The sequence below is a fragment of the Rattus norvegicus genome, chromosome 5 (genome assembly GCF_036323735.1).
Source record: "Rattus norvegicus strain BN/NHsdMcwi chromosome 5, GRCr8, whole genome shotgun sequence".
In the NCBI taxonomy this organism is placed as follows: Eukaryota; Metazoa; Chordata; class Mammalia; order Rodentia; family Muridae; genus Rattus; species Rattus norvegicus.
The window spans coordinates 63,043,946-63,067,722 of NC_086023.1; the positions used below are offsets into that span (position 1 = coordinate 63,043,946).

The 23,777-nt window shown below is 48.6% G+C and overlaps 2 protein-coding genes across 11 annotated transcripts in view; one reads left to right on the top strand and one right to left on the bottom strand.

The window, feature by feature from the left end:
• Window positions 1–15,278, top strand: part of Clta (clathrin, light chain A) — a 37,178-nt gene extending 21,900 nt beyond the window's left edge. Inside the window, 6 exon segments of one of the 4 annotated variants that reach the window (NM_031974.1) lie at window positions 3,224–3,261; window positions 4,250–4,367; window positions 8,303–8,414; window positions 12,621–12,674; window positions 13,844–13,879; window positions 14,837–15,270. In NM_031974.1, the coding sequence (NP_114180.1) occupies window positions 3,224–3,261; window positions 4,250–4,367; window positions 8,303–8,414; window positions 12,621–12,674; window positions 13,844–13,879; window positions 14,837–15,008 (530 nt within the window). In that variant the 3' untranslated portion in view covers window positions 15,009–15,270. 4 annotated transcript variants of the gene reach the window in all.
• A 3,729-nt stretch (window positions 15,279–19,007) lies between these two features.
• The window catches only part of Gne (glucosamine (UDP-N-acetyl)-2-epimerase/N-acetylmannosamine kinase), a 40,368-nt gene continuing 35,598 nt past the window's right edge, over window positions 19,008–23,777 (bottom strand). For 6 of the 7 annotated variants that reach the window (XM_006238006.5, XM_006238008.3, XM_039109125.2 and 3 more), the window contains exons 9-12: window positions 23,376–23,597; window positions 21,734–21,916; window positions 20,578–20,694; window positions 19,008–19,551 (exon numbers count right to left, since the gene is read on the bottom strand). In XM_006238006.5, coding sequence (XP_006238068.1) covers window positions 19,316–19,551; window positions 20,578–20,694; window positions 21,734–21,916; window positions 23,376–23,597 — 758 coding nt within the window. In that variant the 3' untranslated portion in view covers window positions 19,008–19,315. Of the gene's footprint in view, window positions 19,552–20,577; window positions 20,695–21,733; window positions 21,917–23,375; window positions 23,603–23,777 lie in introns of those variants that run through there. The other variant, XM_063287060.1, reaches the window with a different exon arrangement.

Sequence of the window (23,777 nt, forward strand, 5' to 3'; positions counted from 1 at the left end):
GGGTGTTTTCTGGAGGGAGATTAGTTTTATTGGTAGAAATGGGAGAGAGAAATAAAGAGTGTTACACGTGCTCTTTAAATATGCTGTGCATTTACTGCATCCAAACACCCCTTACACCTCTGCTTCACACAGCATCTGCCAGCTAAGCTGAGGGGTTTCGGATGAGAACTGTTTCTGTGTCAGTTAGGCCGTCCTAAGGTAGCAGGCTAATCAATCAGTGCTCAGCGAGGATGCAGCCCTAGGTCTGCCTGACCTCACTTGCTGACATAAACATAAGCTTAAAGTTGTTTTGCTCCATGGAAACTTTACTCTGGCCCTTGGTTCTTTAATTTTGGGCGAGTCGGGTGGTGGTTTGAGACAGGGTCTGTCCCTGTATCCTGGACTGTCTTGGAACTTGGTGCAAACAAAGCTGGCAGAACTCAAATCCTCTGCTTCTGTCTCTGAAGTTCTGAGATTAAAGCATGTCCTATTGTGCCTGACTTGGCCTTTGTTTCTTTCTAGACTTTCTGGTTTTTTGAGAGGGTTTCTCTGTATATCCCTGGTTGTACTGGAACTCACTCTAGATCAGGCTGGCCTAGAAATCACAAAGATCTGCCCACCTCTGCCTTGAAAGTGCTGGACTTAAAGGTGTGCCGCACTACTGCTTGGTTTCTTTCTGGACTTCTTAAGATGCCTGAGAAAGTCTCTTCTGGATCATTGGCGTTAGTGTAGCTATCCTAAATCAAGGGCCATAGATATAATTTCCCTGTTCCTGTAGACTGTCCTTCACTTGGGTCATTTGATTCAAGTAAGAATATGAGAAAAGGACTGGAGACATGGCTCAGTGGTTCAGATCACTGGCTGCTCTTTCAAAGGAACTGGATTCAGTTCTAGTATCACATAACAGCTGTAACTCTGGTCTCTGGGGATCTGATTACCTCTTTTCTTTGCAGGCATTGCATACAGGGCGGCACACACACACACACATACAGGCAGAGCACCCATACACACAAAATGTCAAAAGAATAATGGAGTATCTAATAAAGAGCTTGCTGCCCCAGTAATATGGGAGCAGTTGTAGCATTCCTCTGTGGGAAAGAAACTGTTACACAGTTTTATGCCTCTTAGCTACATAGAAAGAGGAATATGGGTGACAGACACAAGGCAGGAGGGGAGTTGGAGAGGGGGGAAGAGCTCAAAGCATGTGCCAGAGGGTCGGGATGAATCCTCAGACCCAAAGGACAGGCTACAAGTAGTTTAGGAGGTGTGGGATGTGCATTGCCCTGGTTTTATGTAGAGAGTAAGGGCCAAAGTCTTCTTTTGGAAACGGCCCTAAGATGAACTATATTAACTGTGTGGCTGTGATGTATTAACCATACTGTAGGACTGGTCAGGCTAGCCACTGCAGGCTCTAGGATGTAAAACTCTCTCACTCTACCTTACACAAGAACAAATTCCAGGTAAAGTACCAGAAGAGGGAGGGCCAGTGAGATGGCTCAGTGGGTGAAAGGCCCCTGCTGTCAAACAAGATGGCCTAAATAAATAAAGTGTAATAAATTATTTTTAAGTACCAGAAGAAAAATACAATTGTGGCATAGTCTGTGCAGAAGCCACGAGTTGGTAACATTGGCAGAAAAATTGCAGTTCTCAGTATTAATGTCCTAAGCCAAATTGAAAAACAAAATGGGGTGTTGGGATGTAACTCAGTTGATAGAGTGCTTGCCGGGTATACATGAAGCCCTGGGTTCAATTCCTAGCACCATATAAACCAACTTACATGGTGGTGTAGACCCATCTTCCCAGCACTTGGGAAAGTGGAGGCAGAGTATTAGAAGTTTATTTAAGGTCATTCTCACCAGCATACTCTTTGAAAACAGCCTGGGTTACAGTGAAAGCCTCTGTCAATTGTGCGCGCGCGCGCGCGCGCGCACACACACACACACACACACACACACACACACACACACACACACACACACACACACACACACACTCTCTGAACGTGGGAGATGGCTCAGGCTGGTTGAGTACTCCCTGCACAAGCTTGCCACCCTGAGTTAGATCCCAGTACTCATATAAAATCTGGCTGCTTGGTGGATGCCCGTGACCTCAGAGTTGGGAGGAGACAGGAGGATCCCTGGAGCTTGCTGGTCTACCAGCAGACCACATCTCAAACAATAAGGCTGAAGACAATTGAGGGGAGATAACAAGAACCCCTGAGCTCCACGTGTGTGCACAGAGAGAGGAGCCTGGGGAGGGAGGTGAACAAGATGGGAAAATACTTGCAACAGAATAGGTTTCGTAATAAAGGAAATTCAGAGATCAGAAGACAGGAAAAACAGGCAAATCTCAGACAGTTCATAAAGAAGAAAGTCAGGTGTCAGATACAAATACCTGACAGAGAGTAGGGACCTTCGCCTTAGTGCATACCCTGTGACCCAGCATTCTAAACAAGGAACTATCAAAGGAGTAGTTGACTATACCAGCCAAATACTTGTATTCACTGTTAGGAACCACTGTTAAAATTGTTAGGCCATATGCTGCCTACCTTTGGTGTCTTGCTGTGTGGCTGAAGCTCACCTGGAATTTGCCCAGGCTGGCCTCACAACCCTTGATCTCCTACGTCAGCTTCTGAATGCTGGCACTATAGGCGTGTATGAACATGCGTAGTTCATATCCACACCCCAACCCCTGTGTGTGTGTGTGTGTGTGTGTGTGTGTGTGTGTGTGTAGGTCGGAGGAAAGCTTGCAGGAATCCTGTCCTGCTGTTTGGGTCACGGGGATGGGACTCAGGGTGTCGGGCAGCTTTTTTTTTTTTTTTTTAAAGTGCAAATGAGTGTTTTGCCTGCATATGTGTTTCTGCACCACTAGGGTGCCTGGAACCCATGGAGGCAGGAGAGCACTGGAGCTCTTGGAACTGGAGTTACAGGTGGTTTTAAGCTGCCCTGTGGGTGCTGGGAATCAAACCTGGGTCCTCAGAGGGCCTCCAGTGCTCTTTACCCCTGAGCCATCCTTCCAGCTACCTTCTCCACTGAAGTATTTTGCCTTTTGATCCCATGGCCTCACTGAGGCATGGGGGCTAGGAAGCTGTCTTGTCACTGAGCTCTGTTCCAGCCCTGCCATCACTTCTTAAAGGCTACTTAGTAGCGCATAGCTGCTACAGTAGCAATATTATATTTTGCTGTATAGTCCTTAGTCCTTCCCTCCAGCCCCGATTGACAGGCTGGAATCTTATGTCTTGCAGATGCGGTTGATGGAGTGATGAATGGCGAATACTACCAGGTACGAAGTGCTCTTAACTATATTAAGTGATGTCTTAAGTGTGATTTGAACTGACTAACCTAAAAGAGACCCCAGTGCTGGTTCACTGCCTACCAGAGTGGACAGTGGAAGTGGTAGAAAGAGCTTTTTTAAAAAAACGAAAATTGAGATACTGGTCGTCATCCTCAATTCAAGCACTGTGTGCCTTATGCCATACCCAGCACTATAGAGGTCACTAGTGACAGTGTAGTCCTGGCTGTCCTGGAATTCACTGGACTGGGCTGGGTTCCCTCACAGTTTCACTTGCTCCTCAGCTGGAATCCACCACTAAGCCCGGCAGTCACAAGAACTTTAAGTAATTCCCCTTTTCTCTTTGTTAGAGTCTAATAAGGCTAAGCGGGTAATGATCCCCAGGTGGCCACATAGTATAATTCTCCAGTCAGTTCGCAACTATGGGTTTCCGTCAACCTGTTATTAGCTCTCAGGTCTTTACCCACCACAGAGAAGCCTCCCTGCCCTCTGACTCATAGTCACCCCCATTTTTTGATCCTTCCCTGATTTGACTACAGTTGCTATACTTTTGAATTCTTTCCTAAAGTTTACCGTCTGGCTAGATGTTATTCAGTGACTGTTCCCCTGTGTGGTAAAATGGCTTCTGAAGTCTTAGGCTCTAGGCTTGGCTTTGCTCTGTGCTTATTAGCTTTGAAGGCAGCACATAATCTCCGAATATGTCCCTTACCCATCCAGCCTCAACTCTCCTGTCACCCACTTGTGTCCCGCTTTTCAACAGATAGCAACTAGTCTGCCTCCCTCCTGAGAGCGCAAGGACCCAGCTCAGTAATGTTGCGATGCAGGAGGCTCTCTGGTGGCTTGTAGGGTTCTCTTACTGCTTTAAGTAGTCCTTTAACAGTTACAAGCCCGCCTTCTATGTGACCTGACGTTCTACTCTTGTGAAAAACATTTCAGAAAGACTTGGGGGCACTGATGGATATAATTGTTTTGTGTTAAGGAGAGCAATGGTCCAACAGACAGTTACGCAGCCATTTCAGAAGTGGATCGGTTGCAGTCAGAGCCTGAAAGTATCCGTAAGTGGAGAGAAGAGCAGACAGAGCGCCTGGAAGCCCTCGGTAAGGAATTCCGCTTTGCTTTCAGGTGTCTGCTTACAGTAGAGTAGTTGACGAGAACTGTACTCTGATCCCCTTTAAGCTTGCATCGGCCATAGTGTCTCTGTTCAGTGTTGAGGAAGTTGTATTTCTCAGCCTAAAGGTCACAGGCCACTGGCAAGGATAGGCTTCATCAGCGGCTACTGCATGAAGAACTCGGGAGTGTAGGGAGGCGTCTTCTCCAGGAAGTGAAAGGCTCAGTTCAAGATTGCACCTTGCTGACTGGGTGCCTGGTTCCCGTCTTTCACTGTCATCATCTGAGGGAGTCAGTGATGCTGACTACAGCTGAGTGCTGTTGACAAGCATATGGGAACTTGAGGTACTGCTCATGTGAGCGACACTGACGGTTCACTTCTCATTTGAAAGATGGATCTACTGTTAGGAAATGTGTCCGTACCTTCCCATGCTGTGACAACATAGTGGACAGAATCAACTGAAGGAAGAAGGTTCAATTTGGCTCACAGTTTCAGACATAGCTGCTGGCTCTATTGCTTTCAGGTCTGGGAATAGAGAGACTTCCAGGCAGAACAGACAAAGGGCATCTGTTCGCCTCATAGCAGATAGGAAGCAGGGAAGTAAGGATGTCATACAGTTCAGAGGGACTCTCCACAGCCACCACTTCACCCAGCCTTTACCTCCCCTGTTACCACATCTCCCAGTGGTCCATTCAGTCATGGATCAGCCCATGGATTAGGTCGAGTCTCTTACAGTGCAGTCACTTCCAACAGATAGCACCATGAGCCTTTTTTTTAAAGTCCATAATTGAATTTGTGTGTGTGAATGTTGTAGCAGTGTCTTAGGGTTTCACTGCTGTGAACAGACACCATGACCAAGGCAACTCTTATAAGGAATTTAGTTGGGTCTGGCTTACAGGTTCAGAGGTTCAGTCCATTATCATCAAGGCGGGAGCATGGCAGTGTCCAGGCAGGCCTGGTGCAGGAGGAGCTGAGTTCTACATCTTCACCCAAAGGAAGCCAGGAACAGACTCAACATCCTAGGAGAAGCTAGGAGGAGGGTCTCCAAGCCCAGCCCCACAGTGACACACTTCCTCCAACAAGGCCACACCTTCTAATAGTGCAGCTCCCTGGGCCAAGCACATTCAAACCGTCACAAGCAGCATGTCTGTCTGTGTAGTGTGTCTGGTACCTGCAGAGGTCAGAAGAGGTTGTTGGATCCCCTGCACCTGGAGTTACAGATGGTTGTGACCCATAATGTGGATGCTGGTCTTCTGCAAATCAACAAGTGCTCTAAATTCCAGAATCTTCTCTCAGGCTGTCTACATGAGTCTTTTTAGGGGATCCTATCATTTCCAAATCATAACATGGACTTTTTTTCTTTACCTTATTATCCCTGTAAGGTAAGGGATCTTTTTGCATTTTAAAAAAGTATTTATTTTTTATGTGCATTGGTGGTTGTGACTGCATGTATGTCTCTGTGAGGGTGTTGGATGCCCTGGAACAGGAGTTTCAGATGATTGTAAGCCACCATGCGGGTGTTGGGAATTGAACCCAGGACCTCTGGAAGAGCAGCCAGTGCTCTTCCCTGCTGAGCCATCCCTCCGCCCCCCCCCCTTTTCATTTTTATGAATAAAGGTATTGAGGATCATAAGTAGATTACATTTGAAGCACACAGCTAAGGAGTGTGGTAAAAACAAGTTTGGGTTTGTCTGCTCTGCTGAGGCTCCACATTTACCCCACGAGCCACGTGGCTTTCTACGTGCATTTTGTGTACAGGGCCATCTAACTGGGCAGGCCAAGCCCTACCGTGGCATCAGCTTCTTGTTTCTCTGGCTGTCCTGGAACTTGATACTTCGATCAGACTGGCCTCAAATTTACAGAGAACCATCTGCCTCTGCTTTCCAGGTGCTGGGACTAAAGGTATATGATATCATGCCTAGCCCTAACAAAAATAATTATAATGATTGTTAGAATACATAGAAAGAATATAGTCCAATCAAAACACTTAAAAATTGTAAACATGTCAAGGTTCTATTTTGAGACCCAGGATTGGACTCAGGCCATCAGGCTTCTACCCCAGAACCATCTTGCCAGCCACAAAAGGGGTGTGATTGGGAAGTGATTCCAGTTTGCAGTTAGGTCAGGTAGTAGATTTTTATTTCCTTGAAGCTCACGTGGCCTCCTCAACTTCTGGAGTCTGATGGCAGAGTAGTTTATCCTCTGCCCTGTGTGTGCCATGGGCAGGACTGTCGGCAGTTCTCTGCCGGTATGTCAGAGGCTTTCGGGGGAGCTCATAGTATACAGTCTTGTGTGAGTGCCAGGCAACTTCCGGTGAGTTAAACAACAAAGAAGAGAGTCTGTAATAGCAGGACGCCTGGAGATGGCTCTAGACACAGCCTGGCCCAGGAGGTTAGTACGTGTCTGGCAAAGGGCAGATGCCCAGGAATACTCTGCTTCTTCAGGCCTTCCTTACTTGATGCCACCCTGCTTTCACTCTCCTTCTCCAAGGTGCTAATTACAGGTTGGGCTCTTACTCTGTGCTTGGAGACCTCTCTGGATTACTTGATGGTTATATAATCATGTGATTATTTCCAGGTTTGTGTACTGAAGTGAGTCAAGTGTGAGCTTGAGAGCAGACTGGGTCTTTGCTCGCCCCTTATCCATGGCAAGCTTACTCAGCTTTTTGAGGGCTTTTTCCTCCCTTACTGCTGAAAAGGAACCTAAAATTTATCTTCTTGGGAGTATTGTAAAGATTGAGGTCCATGAGAGGATGTCCCCAAGACCATGTTTAACTGTTAGCAATTCACATGTGCTGCTAGCAGTGATCATGCTTCCCTGCCTTTGTGACAGGTGGTCTTCAACCAACATCGTGCAAAACTACATTTAATCTAAAACTTGACTTTGGTGGCTAAGAGTATTGACTGCTCTTGCAGAGGACCCCAATTCAGTTCATAGCAACCACATGGTGGCTCACAACTGTCCGTACCTCTATCTCATGGGTTTTCATATCTCTGGCCTGCATATGTGCTGGATTGTGTGTGAGCACACACACCAAAAAAGAGCTTGCAAAGGAGAAAATGTTTGCGAATCCAGGGTAGCAAACCTGCAGATATGAATTCTCTCTGAACTTACTACTGTCTTAAGCCTTTTGGTGATTGTTAACCGGTGACCCTGTGTCCTTGGCCCCTGCAGCTCCCTCCATCCCGGTTTTCTTTCACTTAGCTCTGTTACAAACTGACTGTCATCCAAACTGGAGTAGGTATTCTGTGGTCCTGTGTCCTACCATTCTCTGATTTGTGAGCCATTTCTACCTCTGCTAATTTTACTGTTAGTTTCCTGCCTCGCCAAGTGTTTCTGCCATATTTATAATTAGAGTAACTTTGTTCGGGGTGTGGACTGTGTACATTTCTAGAAGAGTTAGAAGAATCTGTTCCGTTAGTTGGGAGAGTACTTGCCCAGCATGCACAGAGTCCTGAAGTCAGTCCCTAACACAATACAAAACTGGGCAGAGTCACACATTTCTGTAAATTAGCATTCAGAGGGGGAAGCAGGAGGTAGAAGTTCACAGTTTTCACCAGTATCATAGGTTAAGGGTCATCCTGGGCTACATGAAACATTGGCTCAGAAAAAGAAAAAGTTGTTATTTATGCCCGTGCACCATATGTGTGAGGTGCCTGTAGAGGCCAGAATGAGGGTGTAGGGTCCCCTGGAACTGGAGTGAACGATGGTTGTCAGCTACCATGGGATATGGGTGTTGGGATGGAACCCAGGTCCTCTGGAAGAGCAGCCAGTGCCCTTAACCGATGAGCCATCTCCCATCATTTTTCCCAACATCTGTATGCTCAGAAGATACGTCGGTAACTTCTATAGGACTACAGTGTTATACGTTGACATGAACTTATTTTTGCTTTCCCTCAGTTGTATTCTTTTCTCTCCTAAAAGATGCCAATTCTCGGAAGCAGGAAGCAGAGTGGAAAGAAAAGGCCGTGAAGGAGCTGGAAGAGTGGTACGCAAGGCAGGACGAGCAGCTACAGAAGACAAAAGCCAGCAACAGGTGGGTCCTCTGTGCATCTAGAACGGCCTGCTCTCTGAGACTGAGTAAATCCATTTTCTAGAACCCAGTCTAGGTTCTTGGCTGTGCCTGCCTTCTTAGAAAAGCCTTGGAGATCTGGAAGAAACTGCTAGAAACAGAGGCCGCAGGTTTCCTGGGTCTTATGAGCAGAATCAACTTGGATTGAGTTTGGCTCTTAAACTGGGTTTGGTTTCATCAGCTGTGATGGTGTGACCTGGGAAAGTTAGGCCCTGGAGAGCCCTGAGATGAAAGGTCAGTTGCAGTCTCGTGACTTGTGAGAGAGACAATTACAGACAACATACAGATCCCCCTAAGTGTGGCCCTGTCCTCCTAGAGAGGCTTTCTGAAGTCCTTAGCAGGGATGTGCTCTGTAATTACGCAGCTTAGGATGTTCCAGCTTGAACAACAGGGTGAAGGCTTCACTGACTGCTACCTGTGCTTAAGAAGCTTCAAGCTGATTTCCTAAAATTGCTTTAAACACGTGCGCGCGCGCGCATACACACACACACACACACACACACACACACACACACACACCCTGTGGGGAGAGAAAACACTCATTTTCCTATCATTACAAACAGTAGCTGTGGGATGCACTCATTTCTTAGGAGCCCTTACTTGGGTGTAGCCTAGGGGAGACACTCGAGCGGCTTTCCGGTGGATTCAGAGCCACCTCATTGTTAAAACAAAGCTAAGCCCAAGGCTGAGTCTGTTGTTTTTTTTGTGGGCAGCTCTTAGGTGGAAATCTGACAGAATGTAGCTAACCCTCACCAGCCAGCTGGTGCCATCGTGAAGCAGCTGTGACAGGATAAGTAGGCTCTTCCCTATGACGGTCCTTTAAACCCTCGTGTGTTTCCTGGTCATCTTTGGCACTGTCCTTTGATGCCGAGCCCAGGCCTCTCCACCTGGTCGTTTCTCTGAGGGTTGTCCTCTCCTCTCCTCTAAGACAGGCTCCATCTGAGTAAGGTGGGGACCACTGTGAGTCAGGGTTGGTTGCCACGGGGACAGTTGCCATCAGGCTGCCCAGAGCTGCCGCGCTGATGGGAAGTGTGAAATGCCAGGCTCCCCTGCTCTTCCCACCTCGATGATTCCCTCCAGGGTCCAGCGCAGCTCTGCAGTAAAGAGAGTGCCGCAGTGTGGTGCTTCCCAGCAAAGGCCCCCGGCACCCACTCTGCTCTGAAGTCCCGAGGTTAGGCCCACCAACTCTTCCTGCATCGGGTTCCCGGGCTTCAGCAGCTTGACAGACGGATTTTCAAACTTGATAAGGAAGACGTGAGGCTTTCTATTGCAGAGGGCTTTGCTCACTCCCTTTATTTAGAGGACTGCCCCGTGTCTGATGTAGGGCGTAGAGGGCGGGCGAGGTTCTTCATGTAGTCAGACGGTACTCTGATTACTTGGAATTATAGAATGTTGAGTTCACTGACCCTCCGTAGTTTCAGAGAGGAGAGATTTCTCATGGAGTGTTAGCATATTACTGTCAGAAGCCCGCTCATCTGCCTTGTAAAACTTGCTTACAGGCTCGAGTCTGTGTGTGTAAGTAAAGTTAGGATGTACTAGCCGCTCGAGTGTCTCCCCTAGGCTACACCCAAGTAAGGGCTCCTAAGAAATGAGTGCATCCCACAGCTACTGTTTGTAATGATAGGAAAATGAGTGTTTTCTCTCCCCACAGGGTGTGTGAACCCCGGGCCACCATCCCACAATACTAGGGCAGAAGATAGTTTTTTACTCTGTTCCTGCAGGTTTGGTTTTTTTATGTTTTTGGTTTTTGTGTTTTATCTTGAGACAGTCTTTCTGTGGCTGGCGTCACTCAGAGAGGTCCCCCTGCCTCTGTCTCCCAAGGGCTGGGACTAAAGGAAAGGCCTGTGCTACCACTGCCGGCTTCCAGTGATTTCTTCAGAGGATGGTGGTTAGGTGGATGTGTGAGGGGCTAGGAATGAAGCTCTGTGATGTGCTAAATCCTCAAAATGACTAAGGGAAGGATGGGCACCCATCAAGCCATTGGTGGTACCACACCACTGTAATCGCATGCTCTGAAGGCTGAGACAGACGTGGGGTTAACCTGGGACAGACAGACAGACAGAACGCCTCACCAAGATACCAGAGCATATCCCAGCCAGTGTAGAGCGTCAGCAGAAGGTTGGGGTTGGGCGGGGTGGGGTGTTAGGTTCCTATGTAGATGGACTGTGTTGTCAGTACCAAGCCACATCTTTTATCCCAAGTTAGGGCCAGAGCATGAATCATTCAGTAGTGGCCTATGAAAAAGCATGGAGGACAACTCTAGAACTCCCTTCCCAAGCCAGAAGAGAGACATTCCTCTTGTGAGAGGTCTCTTGTATTAGGACTTTCAGCTCTAACCAAGGCCTAAAAAGCACTTGAGGAATTAAAAGTCATTAGTCTTAGCAATGGTAGACTTCTTTTCCCATGCCCACTGTGGGGCTATTTCTAGAGTGAAGCCCTGAGTTGTTATTTTAGGCCCTTGGTCAGACATTCCTCTCCCCTTTCCCAGGTCCGCCTCATCCTGGAGAAGAGCAGCCAGGCGGGCGCCTGTGCTGTGCTTACTGTGTGCAGTTTTGTCCCTCAGAGGCCCTGCTTGTTCATGACAAGCTCTTTAGTGTTGGGCCTGGTTGTGAAGAGGCAGAGCTTCACAAAGGCCTTTGTTGTGAAGTGATGCCCTGGGGTGGGGGGAAGTAAACCTTTCTTCTCCCCCAGTTGGAGCAAGGCAGCAGTAAACGGATTAGACTAAGCCTTCAGTAAACTGAAGGGATCAGTGCTGCCTGCCCTTCTTTGCCGCCTATTTTTGGTGACTCACCGGCAGCTGCTTCCCTGCTGAGTCCCTGAGTTACAACCGGGCTGCTCCCTTTGCCTTCTTTAAATGTCCACAGATAGCCTCTGTGGAGAGTTAGGAAAGAGTGAAGGAGAGAGTTAGGAAAGGTGTGTTCCGTGAGGGATTGCACAGTGTGTGAGGCCCTGGACCTGGTCTGCAGCACTGCCTGAAGTGGATACTCACGATCCCAGCATCCCTAAGACGGGTAGAGGCAGGAGAACTAGAACTTCAGGTCATCCTCAGTTACCTGTCAAGTTTAAGGCCACCCTGGGCTACATGAGACCGTTTCAAAATGAAATAAATATATACTAGAACGTATGTTACTAGAATTTGCTTTCATATAAATGTGTGTGTAAGTTCAAGAGTGATTATGATTGTCCTTTAAAAATGTCCCTCCCAGCCAGGTTCTGCCTCTCAATATGAGAGGCCAGGGCTACAAAATGAGATCCTGTCTCAAAAAATTTTCCTGGTTTTTATCCTAAAACGATGTAGCAAAGGACAGGCTGAGACTTAGCAAGGTTTTTCGGTGTACCTTCTTGAGGCACTGAGCCCTGGTTAGTGAAATCCTGCCGATTGATCCTCCCCCACCCCCACCGGCACGTAAAGACTTGCTGAAGGTCAGGACTTTAAGCTACACTGTCGAAAGCCCAGAGTGGCACATACGTGTTTAGAAACTGTCCTGGCTTCCTGAGCAGACACAGAACCCCGGGCCAGAGCCCAGACTAGCTTCCGCTTCCCAGACCACTTACCCTCCAGCCTCTCTTACGTCTGAGACTGACATTTTGCAACAGGTTTTTTTTTTCATTCTACGAAGCAAGTATGGGGAAGCAGTGATTAGGCTGAAGATTTGGGATTAAATCTTTGGGACTGTGTCCATCTCTTGCCTGGCAGTGATCATACCCAATGATAATTCCTGAGGCTGGCAGAAAGGCAGCATGGCGTCCTGAGCTGGCAAACGTTATAGTGAGTAAAACATGTGCACTGCGAACCACACTGCCACTAGCTGACCAAGTCTTCACCACTGAGCCTCGGTCTCCTTCCCTGGGGAGGAGGGCGAGAACACCGGCAGCATGGGTGGTAACCGTTGCCGTATGGAATGGCACGTGGCCCTTAACAAAGCGCTTACTAAAGGTTGTCGCCAGTGAGGCCCAGAGCTCTCCATAGAGCCCATGAAGGCCAGCTGCCAAGATGCCTCTGTCCACTGCAGCTCCGACCGCTGGAAGCCCCCTGGGGTCAGATGGAGCCTTGGGAGCAGCTCCCTGGGGTGCTGTCACGCCTACTGTGGATTTTAGATGTTTCTGCTTCTCAATGTTTTCTCTTTTTTCCTGCCTGCTTGCCTGCCTTTTGGACTTCTTGCTGTCTAGGGTGGCAGATGAAGCTTTCTACAAACAACCCTTCGCTGACGTGATTGGTTATGTGTATGTTGCAAAACTAATTCCTTTTCTTGTTTGATTCTTTCTTTCTGTTTAGAGTTATTGCTCTTAGTTGTCACAAGTTGCTTTGCTTTTTAAACTATTTCACATTGGCTCTGTGGGGCTGCTTGAGAGTTGATAAGCTAGATATGACTGTTGCTAATCTTGCAGAACTGTCACTCCACGCACTCCCTGGTGACATTTTCACATTGAGGTCCTGGAGGGAAGCAAGCTTTCATGCTCCCTCTGGGAAGGGTTTGTTTTGGGCTTAGATGGGTCTGACACTTGCTGGTGCTGCCAGCTTCCAGGCCCTGCTGCCTGCCTGTCTGCCTAAGCTGGGAGGAGAGTTTCCCCTGTGGAGTCAGGGATGACCTAAGGTGTTGGGCTGCCATGGTCAGCAGCACCATATATTACCAGAGTCAGCGCTGGGAAGTGTGTGGTAGGTGGAGGGTGGGGTGGCAGGGGGGATGGGGGCTCTGCCTTGCCAATTCCTGATCCTTAAAGAAGTGAAGTGTCACTCAGGCAGCATGGGTCTCTGTCACTGTTTTTCTCTGGTCTTAGGTGTCAGAAATTGCTATTTTAGTGACCAGCTTCTGGTGCCCTGTCCCCTCCCCAGCACAGAGGCCCCCAGCTGCGAAGTCAAAACTGTCCAGTAAACGACTTCAGTTTTCTCCCAGAAAACTGTCTTTTCTGGAAAGGCTTTTTTGTTTCAATAAAATATCCTTGTTAATGAAAACAGTATTGCTGAGGACTTGGAAATCGTCCTGTTTTCCTTTTGATGACAGAACTAGAAGGAAAAAATGACAGCTGCTTGGGCAAGTTGGTAGACAGAGTCTCTTGGGGCCCATGACCCTGAGATGGCCACCTCATTAGACAGCAGAACTGGGTGTCCTGGGTCCCCGGGTGAGTTTGCAATGAGACTTGTGAAATGCTGGACTTACAGGTGGTGTTCACTTTGACTTTTACACGTTCTCTGGAGTAGAAATGGAGACTGAAAAGGTTGAGTCTGGGTTTGCTGGACAGCAGGGTGGCTGGCAAAGGCAGCTGCACGCTCCCGGGCCTAGGAAGAGCGGCAAGGGCATGTGTAGCTTACTGACCATCTGCATTGAATCATTCTCATTTCTATATCTGACCTAAAGTTTCTCCTTGTTTCTTTTCTTCTCTTCACCTTTAAGCACAAACATAAACCATCCTTGCTACAGCCTAGAACAGTTAAGTAAACCTTCCTCACTGCCCTAACTGTGTGTGCCATGAAGTCGCAGTGTTGTAGTGGCTCTGGGCTTCAGCAGTGTTTGCCACGGCCATCCCTGTGAGAGTGCCACCCTCTGTCCCCACAGACCGGTCATCTCCATTGCTTTTGCTTTGCCGTGATGCTTGTTGGAGTAGCTAAAGTACATTGTGTCTTTCCCACTTTTACCACCGTCCTTTGGGCTGTCGCTCTAGCCAGTAAGTTCCCACTGGGGGCGGGCTGGTCCTGATGTGAAAGAACGTTGGGGTGGCGTCCTGCCAAAAAGCAGCTCACGTTGGCTCTCCTGCCAGGGTCTTCCCTGAGTGGCTCCAGATGCCTGGCTGGAGAGAAATGGCAGACTTGTTGGCTGAGCTGGTGACTGTCCTAATGCCCCCTTCCAGAATGGCTTTAGTCTCTAGTACCTGCTAGCATGGGAGCTTGGTCTTGAATGCCTTTTGCTCTGCCCTGTTTCTCTCCAGCCTTAGGATAAGTTTGAGGCTATTATGCAGTGACCCAAGGGCTTTTGGGAAATCTGAATTCCCTTGAACCTCAGTGTAGCCCAGCATAAGCTACTCTGTAAGCCCTTGATCAGCCTGCTGCTTTCTCTTCTTGTTCAGAGAAGCAGTTTGTGATTGGCCAAGGATTTGCTTTTTCATGCTCTGATGAGCAAAGCCAGCCATAGAGACAGAGCGAGCCCTGAACCAAACCTGTACTCCGCCATTTCACACAGCAGCCTGGGTACTGTATCTAGGAGAGCTGGCCACATGTCTGCCCTTGGTTCTGACCTGAGCTCTAGGGGCTGATATGATACTCTCTGGAAAACCAGAATGCCACTTTTGAGTCAAAAGTCACTCACTCTGTAACAAGTTAAAGCAAGGCAGCCATCAGACTGCTCAAAGGGTTTTTACATTAAACCAACATATTCTGTTATTGCTTCCAGGGCAGCAGAAGAAGCCTTTGTAAACGACATTGACGAGTCATCCCCAGGCACTGAGTGGGAGCGGGTGGCCCGCCTGTGTGACTTTAACCCCAAGTCCAGCAAACAGGCCAAAGATGTCTCTCGCATGCGCTCAGTCCTCATCTCCCTGAAGCAGGCGCCCCTGGTGCATTGAAGAGCCACCCTGTGGAAACACTACGTCTCCGATCTTAATCCTACTCAGTGAAGCTGTTCACGCAATTGGATTAATTATGCCGAGTTCTTTTGGACCAAACCTTTTGTCTTTAGAGTTGATCATTGTTTGTGATTGCATGTTTCCTTCAACTGTGTTCTCCCTGGCATTCAGAGAAGAGAGAGGAAGAGGAAGGGAGGGGAGCTCCCAACAGTAGCCTCAACCTGTGCTTTTGTGCATTATTCTGAGAATAAATTTCTGTTTCAAACAATATATACGTGAGGCATTTTTACTTGATCTCAAAATGGTGCTGCAGCTCGGGGCAGGCTTAAAGGGGTGAGAGATTCGCAGTTATTTCTGGGACTGAGAAGGCACTGCCCTTGAGCATCTGCCCTTTTTAAACTGTAGTAACTCCAAATTTCTGGTGTTGGGGGGGGCTCCTAGGGTATGCTAGGTAAGCATACTATCACAGCCCATCAACCTCCCTCTTTCCCTTTTGAAATAGGGGTCCATTTTAAGAACCAGTTTAAAGCCCCTCCCTCCATGATGCCTTACTCCTCTCCCTGGACGCCCATAGCCCTTGGTTTTGGTATTGGCTACATGCCATTGTCTTGGATTTTCTTGGATACATGACAGCTTTAAATTTTGATATTATCCAGATGAAGTAGAGGACAGAAGTGATGGCTGTGAGTTCCAAAGCTAGACCATATAGGGCAGCACAGCTGACGCATTAAATCTCTGCCTGGTAACCCCGAGCCACTCTATATAAGACGTTCTTCTGTGGTGAAGCCACCATGTATCAAGGAAACAAGCTCACCCGGAGACCACCTGAGAGCCCTTCGTGTCGGCTCTAGCAAGTGCACAGCGCTAGGAGCAAAGGCTCTCCCACCTGAAAATGGAGCTGCTGTTTACAGTCTGTTGTCCTTAATGCACAGCATTTGCAATTCTTAGCCACATGTAGCTTCATAGGTGACAGAATGAGGGAAGAGACTGGCCCTGATGGCACACACCTTTCATCCCAGGCAGACTGGTGAAGCAGAGGCAAGTGGATCTCTTGAGTTTGAAGCCAGCCTGGTCTACATAGTGAGCTCCAAGTCCACTAAGGCTGCACAGTGAGACCCTGCCTTTAACAAAGAGGAAGCAGTCATTGGTTTAGGGGTTATTTATTGGGTGTTCGACGTCAGTTCTGAGCTTCCTTCTTGGGGCTACCTTTTCTCTGTGTCAAATGTAGATGCTAGTTTAGTAATGGTCTCTATTAATAGCTCCTTTTCCCTTGGTTAAGAAAGCAGTGGTACTTGATTATGATAATGTAATGTATGATAATGTATGTAATGATAAAAGTAAGGCCACAAACACAAAGCTCTTGAGAAAAGAATTGCTTTTAGTTTAAGGGTAAGCATGCTATAAGGGTGTTAGGACTTACACAAGGAGGGGTTGGGGATTTAGCTCAGTCGTAGAGTGCCTGCCCAGCAAGCGCAGGCCCTGGGTCCTCAGCTCTGGGAGAAAAAAAAGACTTGGACAAGGAAGTGTATTTTGTCTTAAATTGGATTCAGAATCGCAATAAAATTTTTTAATTGAGACATAGGTTAATCATAGGTTATTTTGTCAGAATATATTACACTTTCCACAAGATTTGGCTTTCAGTTTGGTATCATCCTTTTAAATACCTGGCTCACAGCATGGTGGCAGTGCAGTCTGGTGTGCAGTAACTACAGGTATATCCTCTGCCCAGACATGGCTGCCTGGATGATAACCAGGCCTGGGTGACGAGTGAAGGCAGCAGTTTAACCTGTGGGTTGTGACCCCTTTGAGGGGTCATATATCAGATATCCTGCATGTCATATTTACATTATGATTCATAACAGCAGAATTAGCAACAAAATAATTTTATGGTTGGGGGGTCACCACAACATGAGTTCTATTAAACTCATTTAATACGTGGAACGGTATTAAAGGGTTACAGCATTAGGAAGGTTGAGAACCACTGGTTTAAGGGCTGGCTATAACCAGCCCAAGAAAGGTATGTGTGTAGGTGACAGGAAAGCTGGGGGTGCTGAGCCTCGAGCCTCGAGCCTCTTGATGCTGACGGCCCGGTGTAGGCATGAAGCTGCAGGGTTGGAGTTTGCCCTGCTAGTTCGGTTTATGTCCAGTGTTCTCACTGCTCCTGTCTCCCACTGTGCCCCTAGTTCCTTCCATGCCCCATTCCTCGTGTCCCTAGTCCTATGCCTCCATTACTCTTTGGAAGTTAAATGTACACTCTGCCATTGTGGGTTGGAAGTCTGTAATTTTCATTTTTCCCAGGGGGTTGTAGTTGAGAGATTCCCTTAGTCTCAGAAGAAACTTAGTACTGAGGCTGTTAGAGACTACAGGGACTTTAAAGATGTCCAGGAGTTTATGGGAGTCAGGAGTGGATGTGTTCGGAATGGGAATGTCTTCCGTGGGCTCAGGTGTTCTCAGTATGCCCCTCAGGTAGCTGAGCTGTTTGACGAGGGCAGCCTGGGTGAGTCCATGGCCTTCCCCCAATTGCCGTTCACTTGCCCTGCTGTTTGCTTGTAGTTGACGTGATTTCTCAAGCTCCCTGCCCTGGCCTCCTGCCTCTGCCTTCCCTGCCTTTATGGATTCTCTAGAACTGTAGGCTAAATGCTCTCTTCCATAAGTTGCCTTGGTCACCTTCACAGCAGCAGAAGGTGCTGACAGACTGGCATTTGCTGGTGCTTATGCCAGGGTACAGTTAGTGGTCAGAACCTCAGACTTTAATATTTTGTCATTCAAGAAAGCAGATTTTAGGCTGGGTGTGGTAACTCATTATCTATAATCCCAGTACTCTGGAAGCAGGGGCAGGAGGATGGTTCTAAAGAGAAACCAAGGATACAGAGACAAACAAGATTCTGTCTTAAAAACAAACACAACGAAAAGACAATAATTTAGTCAGAATCCAGATCCATGGCTTTCAGCGGTAGGTGTCACACAGCACTCAGAACCATGCACGCACTCTACTTCTGCTGACACTCTGGGTCCTTCCTGCTAGCTCTGGGAGGAGAAGGATGGCCACTAAGGCCACCATAACTTGGACCTCAGTCTGAAGTATCTCACAAACTCCACAAGTAAGGGGTGGACACTGGGATGTGACAGATCTGTCCAGTTCCTTTGTCTGTGGTAACTATTTAACAGGAGTATGACTTCTTGAAAGGTTATGAAATGTATAAAGTTAACATTGCTAAAAAACAAAGTGGGCAGGCATTTGTGGTAAGCTTTTCTTCCGTTGTGTGACAGGCTCTCTGTGGTCTTAGGAAGGACTATGACTGTTAACCCAAGCCTTGCCATGATGCTCGCATCCCAAGGTCTATAAGGAGTCCCACATCTTCTGGGTCAGTTGCTGTCGCTCCTTTTGGTGTGGGAAGTGTCCCTGGAACCCACAACAGGGTTTGCAGTAAGATGACCCTATCAGAGCAGCCTTGGCGAAAGCTGGCGAGGAAAGGTGGGTTTGAAAGGTATGATACCATTCTTGGTTGCCAACTTGATTACACCTGGAATTAACTAAAACCCAAGAGGCCGGGTACACCGGGAGGGATTTCTTAATTAAATTATTTGAAGTAGGAAGGTCCAATTTTCATCCACATCTTTTTGAGGTGGGACGGTCCACCTTTAATCTGGGCCGCACTTTGTGCTCACAGCTTCTGTAAGGGAAGAAGCGATGGGAGAAGGAAGCGATTGCTGTTGCCTGGTTACCCTTGCTCGTCATTCACGAGTACTAAACCTGCTTGACACTTCTGATGTGTACGGAAACCAGCAGAGACATCCAGCCTCGTGCACTGAACAAGACTTTTGGGCTTTCCCTCCATTGTTGGACTAGCTGAACCACACAGCCTGTGAGCCATTCTAATAATCCCTTTTATAGAGAGAGAGTCGTTCTATCAGTTCTGCCCTAAGGAATCCTAATACAGAAGAGAAGGGAAAAAAAAAGCAAAGATTCCTCTGGTATTTCTGGGATTAAATATCAAGTTTGCCTTTTAAAAAATAAGATTTATTTTAATTTACGTGTATTCTGGGAGAGGACTATGTACATTTGAGTGCAGATGCCTGAGGCAGCTGAGGCACTGGATCCCCTGGAGCTTGGCTTTCAGGCAGTTGAGTGCCTGACATGGGTGCTGGGAACTGAACTTGGGTCTTTGGCAAGAGCAGTTTAGGCTCTTGACCACTGAGCTGGCTCCGCAGCCTCCCACATTGGCCTTTGAAGAAATACTGATCTAAGAGAGCGTGGTTCCACTCAGTAGCTCTTGGGTCTCAGTCCAGGTCTATTCCCAGGAGGCCTAGTGGATCCTGCGGGTCGTGTAGTCCAGAACCATGCTGGCCGCACCAAGCAGGGCCGGGTCAACCAAGTCTGAAACCACTACATCCACATCCTGCACGGAGGACAGGGCTTGCTGGCGGATGACGTCCCTCACAATGTGGATGTAGTGACTAGCCAGGACTCCAGACAGGATCACCAGGGAAGGATTCATAGTGTGGAGGATATTCACAACTCCGAGTCCCAAAGCAGTTCCAGCTGCAGGAGAGCAAAACCAGAGAAGTTTAAAGGTTAAATACCAGGAAGTGCTACATTTAAAAGCTGTTGATGAAGGCCGGGGGTGACAGCACACAACTTTAGTCCCCAGGAGACAGAGGTAGGTAGATCTCTGAGTAGGCCAGCCTGGTCTACACAGGACAACCAGGACTCCGTCTCAAAAAACCAGAATCCAAACCAAACCTGTTCATGACTTCGTCTTTCTCCCATTTTTTCCTTTCTGTTTTTGAGACCGACTCTTACCGCGTGATCAGGCAGGCTCCAGCTCAGCGTTCCTCGTCTCACCTCAGCTCCCGAGTACTTGCCTGAGGGCTGAGCTGGCTTTCTGTTTTGCTTTGAGACAGGAGTCTCACTACATGGCTCAGAACTACCAGGATCAGGCAATTCCGCCTCCTGAGAAGGGGCCTGAATGAGAATGTCCTGATATATTCCTCCTGCTTGAGACAGTGCTCATTCTGTAGCCGTGGCTGGTCTTGAACCCACCTAATCATGCAAGCTGCTACCTAGATTTCTAGAGCTGATGTTCCGTCCTCCCGAGGTCTCCTAGCTACCATATCTTTCTTTCCCATTTCTCTCTTGGTGTCAGCACAGACAACAAAGGAGACGCCATCCAAGACAAAAAGAGGGATGGGAGTCTAGCTTAGTGGCAGAGTGCTTGCCGGAATGCACAAGATACTGTGTTTATTCTAAGCACTGCAAAAATAAACAATATTTTGTATATACTGTTAAGGATGACCTTAATGATGTGACCTTAGAAGGCTGGAAAGACATCCTAACAGTTGGAGACTGAGTGGGAAAACTCAGCAGGTTTTCTTACTCCTACACTTCTCTAAACACCTATACGTCAACTTGTAATATTTTACTATAAAATAAGGATTACAACACACAAAGGCAGTGCTTGTAAACATCAACACTTTCCCTCTCAGCAGTGTAAGTGAGTGCACGCACTGCGCCTGAGGGAAACTGAGGCTCTCTGGGCAGCCCCGGGCATCTGGGACGCAGGCTCACCTGTCCGTAAGATGCTCTGGGCCTTCACGTTGCCCAGCTTGGCGGCTTGGATGAGATGGAGGGCGCCCACAGCTTCGTCTTTTGGCACTGACATCCCTTCCACCAAGAGCAGGTCCTCTGAGCAAACAGGAGGAGCAGTGGGAATGAGCAGCCCTGAGGGGGCCTCGGCAGCCGCTCACCGCTCACCGCAGCGAGGCCTCCTCACAGGCAGGGCCACGTGACACACACACATCGCCTGAGCCTCTGCTGCCCTCTTGCCACACAGTTCTGAACTTACCCACATGTACAGCTCCCTGCTTGCTGCTTCCCTGGCTCCCCCTCGCAGTAGGAGAGCCCTTGTTATACTCCCCGCCCACTCTTCCTTCCCAGCTCTGCGGTCACCACAGCAAGGCTCATGGCTAGGGTGACGAGCTGGGCCCGCTCCCACTCAGACCTGTCCCAGCAGCCACTACTAGCCGCACAGGCCTGCCCACATCATTTCATTCTCTATGTCCTTTTTTTCTACAAGACTGGGATAATAAAATCTAGAATTATTTAAGGAAGTAGACAGTGGACATTGATTATGTACAAAGCTGGCTCTACTGAGTGTTAATTAAACAGTAGGGGCAGGGTCTCTAATGGAGCCTAGAATTCACCTGTCCCTGCAAGCCCCAGGGGCCCTCCCTCCACAGGGATTGCAGATGTGCACCAGGTGCCGGGTGTGGGTGACAAGCGCTTCACAGACTGCGCCATCTCCCAGCCTCGACAGTGGACACCACTGTCTCTGTCCTGGAACGACTCTTTGCCATCCACACTTCTTTCCCAATTCATGTATTCCCTAAGGCTCGGCTCCCAGGATGGCGCCCTGACACTCCCTCCTTTCCCTGTATGGAGGGCAAGGAGGGAACTCTAGTGTCCCCTGTACAGATTGCCGCTGCCTTGGCCACTGCTCTCAGTGCATTCCCACACTGGAATGGAAGATGTCCACTGTTTATTTCTTCACCAAAATGTACATGGAATGCGGGTCATGTGCGCTAATGGCTGAGAAACAAAACTGAAGAAACGCCCCTGCGATCTTGGATGGTAGACCCCTGTGCACCTCCCTCAGCTCTAATCGCTACTCCCATGTCCTAGTCTGCCGTGTGGTTGGCTACTTCCCCAGGTGACAGAGACCCACCGTCGTGGAGCTTCTTTGCTTCCCTCTGCAAGGCCATTCCAGAGGCGTAGGCTTCAATGCACCCATGGCTTCCACAGGAGCAGTCAGGACCATCCAGAGACACCACGAGGTGGCCAAGCTCTGCCGCACAGAAGGAGCTGCCGTGGATCAGCTCGTGCTGGTGGATGATTCCCCCACCGATCCCTGCAGGGAGAGACGGGGCGCTGGGTGGCACAAGCTCCACGTGGAGCAGGAAGCCAGACTGTGGCAGTGCCCCATCTGCTTGCCCATGAAGTGCCTGCTTCTTTAGATGGCTGAGGCTCACTATGCACTGAAACTGTCTGGTGCCACTCCGGAAAGCAGTGTTTGTGGCACATCTTCTGGGGTCTTGCTTCCCATCTGGCTGACTCCGTAGGACTTCAAACCGCCTTGTGTTGGACGGTCCGTCAAGCACATGCTGCCTACTCTATGCACTGGAGTGAGAGGTCACTAGCTAGCAGACTGGGGCAGACAACTCCAGACAGTGCTGTGGGAAGCTGCTTCAGAGTCCTGGGAGATGGTGGCCCTTACTGCCTCCATGGGACTTGGATGGCACAGCCTTTAGTGGCTTCACTCCACTTTACCTCCCCCGGCCTCCCTCATGCTTCTCCAGACCATCTGCACCAGAAAAGAGCAAACTCTGCCTCAGAGAAGGCAGATAAGACAACCTGTCTAATTGTGTTCAGGGCTTGTTCCAGAAGCCCAGAATGCGGAAGATGATTCTGAGGCCATGGCTGAAATTCTACCATTCTAAAACAACGACGACAAACATGTCTTCTGTGGAGTACTAACGCACTAACTCTCTTATTAAGGAGTTAAAGGGTATTTTACCTTAGAAGCCCCCATTTTAAAGAGCCATCCATTATTTTTCGCTTTAAATTTTATGTGTATGGAATTCTTTCTGAACAGCTAGAAGAGTGTATTGGATCCCCTGGAACTGGAGTTACAGATAGTCAGGAGCCACTGTGTGATTGTGGGAATCAAAGCTGGGTCTTCTGGAAAAGAAGCCAGTATCCTTAACTGCTGAACCTCCAAAACTGACTCTCAATTCTTCTTCCTCGCCCTGAAGCTCACTGACTGTCCTGAGCAAAATGTATCTAGGTTGTTAAATTGTTCACTACAGAAGGAGGGCTGCATGAAAACCCACGAGCTTAGTCAGGATGGTGGCACACCACTTGGAACCCAGAGTTTGCAAGGCTGGGGCAGCAGGTTCAAGTGTTCAAGGCCAGCCTTGGGTACACGAGATCCTTGTCAACCAAAACAACAAACATCAGAGGCTGAAGGGAATAAGACAAAATGTAAGAGCTGTGTAGTCTGGCTGACCTGGAAATCACAGCAAACCCCCTGCCTCTGCTTTTCGAGTGCTGGGACTCAGGTGTGACCCAACATGCCTGGCCAAATTCTTCTCCCTTTTCTTCTTGGTGATATTGGGGGTGGAACTCAGGGCTTCACATGGTGGACACAAGCTCCCACTATTGAAAGGGGCTGAGGGGGTGTGACCTCTGGTGTGTGCCTCCCCTTCATGGTCTACGGTAGGGCAAGTGAAGGCTGAGGCATGGTGGTAGGGCCTCAGTGACGGCTGAGTCCAGCTCTGGCACATTCTGAACCCTTCTTCCCGTCTCACCTGTCCCTGTGATGAGCGTCACAAAGTTCTCCTGTCCTTTTCCTTGGCCAAACTTCCTCTCCGCCATGGCAGCGCAGTTGCCGTCGTTGTCCACCCACACGGGGAGATGCAGGGTGTCGGAGAGTGGTGTCCTGAGGTCCACAGAGTTCCACTCCTGTATCAGCTTGGTCGAGTGCAGCACAACTCCTTCCTGGGGATTCACACGGCCACCTGTGGAGATGCCTGAGCTCCACCCCAAACAGGAAACAGTGTGATTACCGATTTTAGGAACGCCTGCCGACATAATTAATTCATCCAGCATCCTGGACGTTACCAAGAACTGCAAGGAATCGACAGTTGTGAGTGAAATGTACGGTGGTGCACAGACCATCCGAGCTTCTCCCTAACGCTGGCTGCCATCTG